The sequence below is a fragment of the Lacerta agilis genome, chromosome 13 (genome assembly GCF_009819535.1).
Source record: "Lacerta agilis isolate rLacAgi1 chromosome 13, rLacAgi1.pri, whole genome shotgun sequence".
Taxonomy (NCBI): Eukaryota; Metazoa; Chordata; class Lepidosauria; order Squamata; family Lacertidae; genus Lacerta; species Lacerta agilis.
The window spans coordinates 14,449,594-14,460,512 of record NC_046324.1 but is presented as its reverse complement, the minus strand read 5'-3'; the positions used below and the strand labels follow the sequence as shown (position 1 = coordinate 14,460,512).

General features: G+C 44.0%; 1 protein-coding gene across 2 annotated transcripts in view; it reads left to right on the top strand.

Annotated features, from left to right (window-relative positions):
* The first annotated feature begins 2,015 nt into the window (after positions 1-2,015).
* BNC1 (basonuclin 1) overlaps positions 2,016-10,919 on the top strand; it is a 30,436-nt gene continuing 21,532 nt past the window's right edge. Inside the window, exon 1 of one of the 2 annotated variants that reach the window (XM_033167066.1) lies at positions 2,016-2,140. Coding sequence is in view for 1 of the 2 variants with exons in the window: in XM_033167065.1 (XP_033022956.1) it covers positions 2,292-2,300 (9 nt within the window). In the remaining variant the exon portion in view is untranslated. The other variant, XM_033167065.1, reaches the window with a different exon arrangement.

The following is a 10,919-nucleotide window of genomic DNA, read 5'->3' as shown; positions in this document are numbered from 1 at the left end:
GTCTACTCCAGGCATGCCCAAAGTCCATTTCAGGGGCCTAATCCAGCCTGCCAGTCAGTTTAATCCGACCCCTGTGGCAGTTTATTTCCTGGGGTAAAATCTTAAAAAATCAACAACTTTAATCCTAAAAAAAAATTCCTTTGGTTGGCCCTCACGGCCCTTCACTTCATCACATCTGGCCCTCTTTGAAAAAAGTTTGGACACCACTGCAGCTTAGTTGGATACTATACCTGATTTTTGAACTTGTTGCGCTTTAAAGTAACCAGAGTTTGTTTTAAACCTCTACTCATGGTTTGGATGACACAACAAGCCATCGTTCAGAAACCAAACCCTGGTGAAATGTTTCTTCTGGGCATACTGGAGGAGAAGGGGGTGCTCCTCAGGCTTGCTAAAACTCATCCCTGCTTAGGCCTGTTTCTCCAAGCCACGGTTTAGCATTACATGTGAGCACGGCCATTGTGAAAGGTAGCAAAGTTGTGCTCAAGTGCATATGAATAAATGGCAGCGAGTACCGAGTTTTGTCCCTGCCAACCTGCTGATTGCAACCTGTTGTTTTTTGCCTTAGATAATTAAATGGGGAAAGCCAATAAACAAACCTGCCCCAATCTGCATAGCTCCACCCCTTCATTTGCATGACCTTACCTCCAGGTTCTAGGTCATGTTAGAGTGCAGTATAACACACAATAAAACGTGTTATGAGAGAGAGAGAGAGAGAGAGAGAGAGAGAGAGAGAGAGAGAGAGAGAGAGAATATTGGAAAGCACCTACATTTGCTAAGAGAGGTTCCTGCCACTGGGATGAGTTATTTACTTTCTGAGCTCAGCTGCCTTCTAGAGGGAGACAAGAAAAAGAAACTGCAGTTTTCCACTGGGGACACAGGAACTCATTCTGCCTTACATGCAGAAGGTCCCTGGTTCAATCGCTGGCATCTCCCGGTAGGACTGGGAATGTCCTCTGTGTGAAACCCTAGAGAGCTGCTGCCAGCCTGTGTAGGCAATACTGAGCTAGCTGGGCCGATGGTTTAACTCAGCAAGCATAAGGTATAGTGTTCCACTATGTTTATCAGCTCTTATATGTGGGCTCCCAAGTTTTAATGGGTAGGGATCCAGATTTGCAACCAAACACTGGCTCAGCATACTGGGAAGTGATAATTGCCCTCTACATATGACATATTTGTATTCACAGCACGCATTGATGAGTATATCTGTTCAAAGTCTTGTTTAGATGTGCACAGTGTGGTGTAGTGGTTAAGAGCGGCAGACTCGTAATCTGGGGAACCGGGTTCGTGTCTCCGCTCCTCCACATGCAGCTGCTGGGTGACCTTGGGCTAGTCACACTTCTCTGAAGTCTCTCAGCCCCACTCACCTCACAGAGTGTTTGTTGTGGGGGAGGAAGGGAAAGGAGAATGTTAGCCGCTTTGAGACTCCTTCGGGTAGTGAAAAGCGGGATATCAAATCCAAACACTTCTTCTTCTTCTTCTTCTTCTTCTTCACATCTTACTTGCTTCTCCCTCATTTTTTTTTAAACTTTTCCATTTTTTAAGATACTTCCTCACTTTATTTAACCATTTTTAAAGCATTGCGATGCAACTCCAGAAATCACTTTTTGCATGTACTAAAAAATAAAAAAGGTGGGATGTGCCCCCCCCCCGCCCTCACCCCAGCCTTAAAAAAAACAAACAAACAAAGAACAGCACACCAAGCTTTACTTGCAGAAAGTTGTTCGCATTCTTGGGAAGGAGCAAAATAATGATAATATAGGCCTTAGGTTAGCTGCATTGATTTAATGCCTTAGTTAGGCAGTAAGGGAGGAGGTAGAGCCTCTCCCTGCTCTGCATTAGGAGAGCCTCGGGTCGCCCTGACTCCTTTTGATCAAGTCTCTGTGAAAGATGAGTGTCATGCCCTCTCTGAGCCAGCTGTGAGGGGTCTGCCCTGTGACTGGAGGGGCATGCCGAAACACTCCCCTCCGGAGGAGCGCTGAGGTGGGAGCATCCTGGAGAGGTGAGAGAGAGAGAGAGAGAGAGAGAGAGAGGCAGTCACAACTTAGGACTGTAGGTTTCTGGAGGAGGGATCTGATTTCACTCCCCTGTGCTCACTGTAAGCGCACATCAGGCGTGGAGGTGCTCTCTGCTTCAGACAAGGGTAAAAAAAAAAAGAGAGAGACCAAGGCGTGTGATGATTCTGCCTCCCTTACTTGTACAGACAGGAATGTTTCCTGGTTCTTCTTTGTACAACTCACAGCAGACGGGATGGGAAACTGTTTTATAGCTCTCAAAACACATGCTCCGTAAGAATGTCGGAGGTAAGGAAAGTTCTTTTGTAGTTTGTGCATGGATACGGATTGTCTTCCCTCCCTCCCTCCCCCCCTTCCCCGCTTGCAAGCTCTTGTGCTATAGAAATAATGCTATTTGCTGTAATTGCTTCATTATCCTCAGTTAGCAAACAATAAGATTTCAAGTGAGATCCTGGTGCTACACACTACTCGATTTCTTATTTGACTGCTACCTTGCGTTTTGGAATTATCTGTTTGCTTAACAGACTGAGCCTAAGCAGGTTTGCACAGAAATAACCCCATTGATATTTTTTCCCCCATCTTTCTTTCCTTCTTTTTAAACTGATTCAAAAGTAAGTGTGCTTTGCACAGCAAACCTTACTTACAAAACGCTGGCCTTCTGGACGAAATGCATCCTAAACGATGGGATTGCCTTCCTTTGCCTATAAGTTACGGAAAATCATTGTGATAAAGCAGAATCGGACCGCCAATTAATCTTTCCCCCGTTGAAGCATCAGGATCTGTAAATCACGACGACCTGACAATGTTTAATCGTACAGGTCCTGGTTGTACATTAATAGCTATAAAAGTCATGATTTGTGGCTTCAGTGTGTTCTGAGTCAAGTGCTCTGAGCAAATACATTATCATTATTGTGATGTTTTAAAAAAATGCACAGGAGACAAGACATTGCAATTTTGCGAAGGAAGTTTCTTTGGGAATCCAACCAGCAATGGTGTGTGCCCTTTGTATATATAGTTCATTGCTGAACATAACGTGTCTTGCAAAATAGGCATGGGGGGGGGGCGTCCCTTGTCAGAAAGTTGTTTGTTGTTTGTGCTTTTAAAATACAAGAAGAACTAGAAGACTAAATCATTGCATCCCAGACTGGCAAACACTGGTGTATCTTTTGGGGTTTTCAGTCCTTTGTAATTTCATTCCGTAAAAAACACCATCACAAAACTGTCAAAACAAACTCTTGTGCTGTCTTGCTGGCATAGCGAAAGAAATGGTTAATTTTACTTTCTTGCTCGGTGAACACACCAAGCCTCTTGCCACCATCCCATTCCTTCACTTTTTAAAAAAAACATTTGCTTTAAATTAAAAATGATTACCCATCAACTGAAAATGTTTGTGAGAAAGAAAGGGGGGGAGCGATTTTACACAGATGCGTGACACACTCAATAACTTTGGATTCTTGGGGAAACAATTGTTTTCTAGTTATGGAGACAGAGGGAAAAAAATGTTTCTGCTTAACAGTACCCAAGTTAGGTATGGGAGACTGGTAAAATATGAACATTAATTGTTATTTTTGAAAAGTGGAAGTGGGGAGCAGGGTTTATAAATTGTACTACTGGGTTTTTTTTAGGTTGAGCTTGCTGCTAAAGTACGTTAGCAATCGTCTCTCTCTCTCTCTCTTTTTGATCATGCAATTCTTTGGCTCCTTGAACCTTGGGAGGTGATTGTTTGTCTTATCTTCTGGTGAGCTAACTCTGTGCTGTGTTGCAAAACCTTAAGGCATGTTGTGCTCCTTTTTACTGTTCCGGGAGCCTGCAACTGAAGTCAGCTTCATTAGTTTCACTGATGGCACATCAGTGCGCGGCTGGTGTTGCCGCTTCCTTCCAGCTAGACCCCAAGCATGACTGGGGCTGCCTTGGTTTGGATAAGCTTGTAAGGATTTGTCAGCCAGATGTGACAAGATTGTCAAGAGGCGAGTAAAGGAGGAGATCTGATATTAATCAGTGCATAGCTCGGAGCCAAACTTTCTCAAATGCAGTGTAGTAACATGTTCTTCTCATTTACTGCGCCTCTTTTGTGGCTACAGATCTGCCACTGTGCGCCTCTGACGGTTAAAGGGAATGCCAGCTAATCGTATTTAATTGTAAAGACGAAAATTGTGGGTGGGGTGCGGAAAATGAGTGCATCTTGCTATCCATTAACTTGCTTTTTAAAAAAAAAAGAAAAGAAAAGAAAAAAATTATAGTGCAGGTTGCTGCTGTTGACACACAGACACTCAAACAGAGCGAAAGTCCTGGGATCTCTCTTTTGGCAAAGAAGGCAGCTGTGGCAACCCATTGTCTTCCTGTAGCGTTGGGATCACAGCACAAATTGCCAGAGATTCGTCCAGTCTCCAGTAGCTGGATGTTGATTTTTAGGGATAGCGACAGGCCATGTGGGCTGCTCTCCCTCTTTGGCTCTTGAGGAGCAGAGGCAATCCATCTAATTAGTTTGGGAAGGGGCATGCATGCCTTGCCATCGCGGCGTTGCCTCGGTAGACGCTTCCGAAACTGTGCATTTTTAACCTCAAATCCATTATGTGCTAGGATACAGGTAGCGCCGCTTCTCCCAAATTCAGCTTCCTTTCTCATTTAAAGTTCGCTGGTGCAATTCATTTCTTAACTGATGCTGTATATTTTAGGATGAAGTGAGCTGGCAGATAAAAACAAACAAACCCCGTAGGAACATTCGAATCTGCCTTATCGTCTTTAATTGTAAAGAAGAAAGCTGTGGGGGGGGGAATGAATGTATCTTGCCTTTGTACATCTAACTCTGTATTGCCTGCACTGACGGGCAGCTACTCTCCAGGATTTCAGGCAGGGAGCCCCTCCCAGCCCTACCTGAAGTTGCCGGGAATTGAACCCAGAACTCCTGCATTCCAAACAGATACTTTACCATTAAGCTATGGCCCATTCTCAAAATACTGTGATTACTACTACTACTACTACTACTACTACAACATCCTTCCCCAAGGTTCCCAATATGAAATTCCAAGGAATCATGTGATGTCCCATAGTGGGCACATCAAGAGATAATGGGAGGATTGGTCTATCAATGCTGGGTAGCAACAACATATCCTCCAACATTTCTCTGATGGAAACAGAGACGTCCTATTCCGTCGTCATCGTCGTCATACTCCGCCCATCCAACTGGGTTGTCCCAGCCATTCTGGACAGCTTCCAACATATATAAAAACATAATAAAACATTAAAGTTTTTTTAAAAAAACTTCCCTATACAGGGCAGAGGTCTTCAGAGGTCTTCTAATAGTTGCATAGTTATCTCCTTGGCTCGGGGGGGGTCGCATAACTCCCTCCCCTCCAACATTTCTGCGATGAAAATAGGGGTGTCCAAAGGAAAAGCGGGACATTCCGGAATCAAATCGGAAACTGGGACAGCTTCTGTAAATCTGGGACTGTTCCTGGAAAATAGAGACACTTGGAGGGCCTGTCCTCTAAATCTTTTGAGTATTACTACTACTACTACTACTACTACTACTACTACTATTGCTGCTGCTACATTCTTCCCCAAGGTGCCCAGTATGAAATTCCAAGGAACCTCATGATATTCCATATTGGGCACATCTAGTCATAGTGGGAGGATTGGTCTATCAGTGCTGGGTAGCTACAATGGATGGAGCCACAGTGAATGTAGCTTCTGTATTCAGTGGTAGTATGTAACCTGGGCAACCAGATACTGTGGACAACCAACAGGGACTGGATCAACCCCCTTCACGCCTTCCTTTTTAATTTACAGAGTAATTACACTTGCCACCATTAGAAGAAGAACGCCTGGCTAAAGGAATGAGTCTCAGGGTCGTGGGTTCGAGTCCCACATTGGGCAAAAGATGCCTGCATTGCAGAGGGTGAGACCAGATGGCACTCATGGTCCCTTCCAACTCTGCGATTAATCTGAACAATAGCAGTGGCATCATTAGTGTAGGCCTTTAGGGCAGGCAGCCCAGGGCCCCACTCAGCAGAATAAGGAGGTGGGGGGACACAAAGCGCCACAGGGTTTCCCACCACAATTTGAAGCAAGTGAAGTAATGCACATTGCCATCTAAAAGAGCACCTCCCCTCGCAAGAACCATTAAGTCCCACATCCAAAATTACCACTGCCCAGCAAAGGCAAATTGTGTGACTGCCTTGGGACAGCTGAGCAACGAACGAGCAACTGTGTTCCTCCTTTTAATTCATTATAAGAAATGTTCCATTCCAGGACATCTCAACCTTTTGGTACCTGGGGGGGGGCATGTTTGGAGATCTTGGAAACTGTCACAGGCACTGCAAAATACCCAGTGCACATTAGAAAAGCTGGTGGCGCTCAGAACTCCCTAAAAATAGACCAAAACATATATACCACCCCCCCCCCATAAAAATAAAAAATAAGATGCCCTGGTTCCAGTGGGTACCATACTGTAGCCTCCAGTTGTACGTTCTGGCGGGTCATTCCAGCTTTCCACAGCCAAAGAAAACTCTCCAGAAACTTCAAGCTGCCCAATGTGGTTGTGATCTGTACATCTTAGTGGCCATTAGTCAGCAAAAGCATTCCCTTCCTGCTTTTTTCCCCTCTCCTGAGTAGACCCAAAAGTTAGTGACTTTTGGATGGTCACTTTGCATGTCTCCAGTACTGTGCTATAAAAAAGCATTTCAATTAGTCATCAGATTAACAATGGCTCATTTCCTGTGGTGCCATCCAGATGTGGAACTGCAACTCCCATCACCCCCAGCCTGCATCGGGGATGATGGGAGCTGTAGTCCAGCAATATCAGCTACCTTTGGTTCGCATTGACTGACAGGTTTTAGACAGGGGACATTGCCAACCCACCTGGAGATGTGAGGGTTTAATCCTGGGACCTTCTGCATGCAAAGCAGTTGTTCTACCGCTGAGCTACTCTCCCTCCCCTAAAGCAGGTATGGGGAACCTTTGGTCCTCCAGGTGTTGTTGAACTATAAGTTCCATTATCCCTGGCCATTGGACCTAATGGGAGTTATAGTCCAACAGCACCTAGAGGGACAAAGAAGAAGAGTTTGGATTTGATATCCCGCTTTATCACTACCCAAAGGAGTCTCAAAGCGGCTAACATTCTCCTTTCCCTTCCTCCCCCACAACAAACACTCTGTGAGGTGAGTGGGGCTGAGAGACTTCAGAGAAGTGTGACTAGCCCAAGGTCACCCAGCAGCTGCATGTGGAGGAGTGGAGACGCGAACCCGGTTCACCAGATTACGAGTCTATCGCTCTTAACCACTACACCACACTGGCTCTCCTCACACTTGCCCTAAATCATGGTCCAATATTCATGTGTATATGGTTGCATTCATGTGGCATTTTCCCCCATTCCTGGCATTTCCTCGATTGTTACCATATTTTTGCATGTATAACCCCCCCTCGTGTAGAAGACGCCCCCTATTTGGGGGGACTTAAAATTAAGAAAATGCACTATGCACTATCTGTGTATAAGACGGCCCCTTATTTTAAACTTCAAAAATTTAGGAAACAATATTCTGGGACTAGCGTTTAATGTCATGTGAAAGCTCAAGCAGAATGCAGAAATTAAGAGTGGGGGAGCGTCAGGAAAACAGAATAAACTGCCATTTGAATGCAGCCCATGTCCAAAAAGCGTGGGAATAATTATCTGTTTTTGAACGCTCATGAATTTGATCTCGGATTTCCAAAAGGTGAGCGGCAACACTGACTAAAATTTGGACTTCCTGTGTAACATATATACTGATATATAATGCAAAGAAAACCATGCATGCTATAGCCCTTAGATATTCAGGATTTGATTGTTAGTGGCGCATCATCCCTAAGGCTTATAGTGCATGACGTTTAAATTGCTTTTGAGCCTCATGCGTGCTATATATGTTAACCTCTAATTGTTGGTGATACAGAAGAAAAAGCAGAAGGAGGTGGGACGGAAAGAGATGTTGGAAGTGCAACAACAGAGATCATTCCATGTTTGGCTTAAGGGTTAATTCTTTTCTTAGTGAGTCAGTCAATGAAGAGCAGCAATGGTGGTGGAAATGGCCAAACACAGTAGTGTGAAAATCACTAAGGAAGCACATGCTCCAATTGGCTGCATAGTTCTGAGGGAGTTTAACTCTGTATGTTTAGGTCAATGTCTTCCTGCTATGTGCAAGTAAAACAAAGACAAAACCTCTCTGTTTTTTTTCTCCTCGGACTTTACACGGTTTTTGTTCAGTTTGCTTAGTAAAGTGTTATGAATATTTATTTTCCCTCTGGACGCTATTTGTTCTATTTAAGTGAAAAGAGAGAGGAAAATTCTGGCCAATGTGTAGGTATTGCATTAGCATCACAAACCTCATTTTAAAAACCGCCTTCAGAACTTGCAGGAGGACAGGAATACCTTCTGTAGTTTCAGCTGATTTAGGTCACATCCATAGTTTACACAACTCTTACACAACTTTAAACAGACATGGCTCCCCTCACAAAGAATCGATGGGACTGTACCTTGCTAAGGGTGCTGAGAGTTGTTAGCGGACCCCTCACAGAGCTATAATTCCCAGCGCCTTTAACAAACTACATTTCCCAGAGACAGCCATGCCAGTTAAAGTGGTATAGGAGTGCAGATGTGACCTTAGCTCTCAGGCAACATATTTAGGACTACAGCTTAGTACCTCATTTTAAACCTTTTGTGTGTCTTGCCCCCTTGCTTTAAGAATCTGGGCAGGATCCAAAGTGAAGCAAGACTTGGCATCCTATTGATGGGAACAGTATTGAGATTTAGGGCTTGCAAGTGGGGTCAGCATGCAGCCTGCTTCTGCAGAGGATGGTCATATATTTGAGCACATTCTCTACTTTACAAATGGGGAACTCTCCAGAAGTTGTTGTACTCTAGTTCCCATCATTCTTGTTTATCTAACCTCTCACTCTCGTGCACATGCTCTCAAGTGAACACAGGAGCATAGGAAGTTTCCATGTGACAGACCATTGCTCCATCTCGTATTGTCTACTGTGATGCCCTCCAGATGCTGTTGAACTCCCAATTCCCATTAGCCACAGCCAGTTTGGCAAACGATCAGGGATGATGGGAGTTGTAGTTCAGGGGCATCTGGAGGGCACCACACTGGCTATCTGGTCTACCCTGATTGGCTGTGGCTGGTTTCGGACGGAATGTCTTTCCTAGCCAGGCCTGGAGATGCTAGAATCGAACCTGGGACTTTCTGCATGCAATGCAGATGCTCTGCCCCTGAGCAGTGACCATTCTCTGGGCTTCCCTGGAACATTTTGCCTCCAGATGTTGCTGAACTACAACTCGCACCCTCCCTGTCCATTGACCATGCTGGCTGGGGTTGGAGTCCAACAACTTCTGAAGGATCACAGACTTACCTTCGCTCCTCTTTTTGAAGGGTTGTATGGTGCAAGTTGATTTCAGAACTAAAGAACCTTAAGAAAAGAGAGTGAAGTTGAAGGAGAATGTAAAGTTACTCATCAAAAGTCAGCAGCGGTCAGACTGCACATCGTCCCCAGGTCATTGTGTTCTCCATTATGGTGAGATGTTTCATATTTCTGTTACAGGTAGGTAGCCGTGTTGGTCTGCCATAGTCAAAACAAAATTTAAAAAAACATTTAAAAAATCCTTCCAGTAGCACCTTAGAGACCAACTAAGTTTGTTCTTGGTATGAGCTTTCGTGTGCATGCACACTTCTTCAGATACACTGAAATAGAAGTCACCAGACCCTTATATATAGTGAGAGAGTGAGGAGGGGTATTACTCAGAAGGGTGGTGGGAATGGGTGATTGGCTGAAATGCCAACAGTGCCCTTCAGCTCTGTATATTGGACAAACAGGCCAAACCCTACGCCAAAGGATAAATGGACATAAATCTGCTATCAGGAATCACAAGACAGAGAAACCAGTAGGAGAACACTTCAATCTCCCAGGACATTCTATACAAGATCTCAAAGTAGCTGTCTTAATACAAAGGAATTTCAGAAATAGACTGGAAAGAGAAGTTGCTGAATTGCAACTAATTACCAAACTCAAAACCACGGAGAGACCTGGTCTGAACAAAGACATTGGATTCTTATCTCATTATGCATGACAAAGCTATCTTTAGCCATCTCACCCCTTGCTTTTTCCTTTAGGACTAATTGCAGTCGTTAACAGTCATCAACAGGTTTTCCACACCCATCAGCCAATCACCCATTCCCACCACCCTTCTGAGTAATACCCCTCCCCACTCTCTCATTATATATAAGGGTCTGGTGACTTCTATTTCAGTGTATCTGAAGAAGTGCTCATATTTCTGTGTAAATCATAGTAACGGTTATGAAAGGTGCACCTATAACTTATAAGTTAGCATGTGCAAGTTGTATGCAAATCAGTGGCTTCTTTTGTCCTCTTTTTTGGGATCTGCAAGTGGTCATCCTATATCTTGCCTGATATAACTCTTATTACACACTTTTACTGGTTCCATATCTTCAGTTCTTCCTGTAACTAGTTCAAAATCAGCTTGCTTGACTCTGGAATGTATTCAACCTCAAACCTTTTCCAGCAGAAAAAAAATCTCAGTTGCCATCACTTACTTCAACATGCCATGGACCTATTTAGCCCAGCATGTTAAAAAGCAAATACAGAATTCTTCCCTAGTAAATCTAGCTCAGAATAGCTAAATTTAAAAGTTTTCTCCACTTCCCATTTTTTTAATCCTCTCCCAAGATGGAGATTTTATTTGAATGGTGAATTCCATAAGGCCAAGGTTAAAAGCTGTTCCCCTTCCCAAAGTATCTAGTCATTGGTAAGGAATGCTGCCTGCTTGAAAATTAACACGGTGGCATTGCATCATTAGAGGCAATTATTAAAAACTGTTGTGCTCATCCTCAGGAGAATATGTGTGGTTTTTTTCTTTTT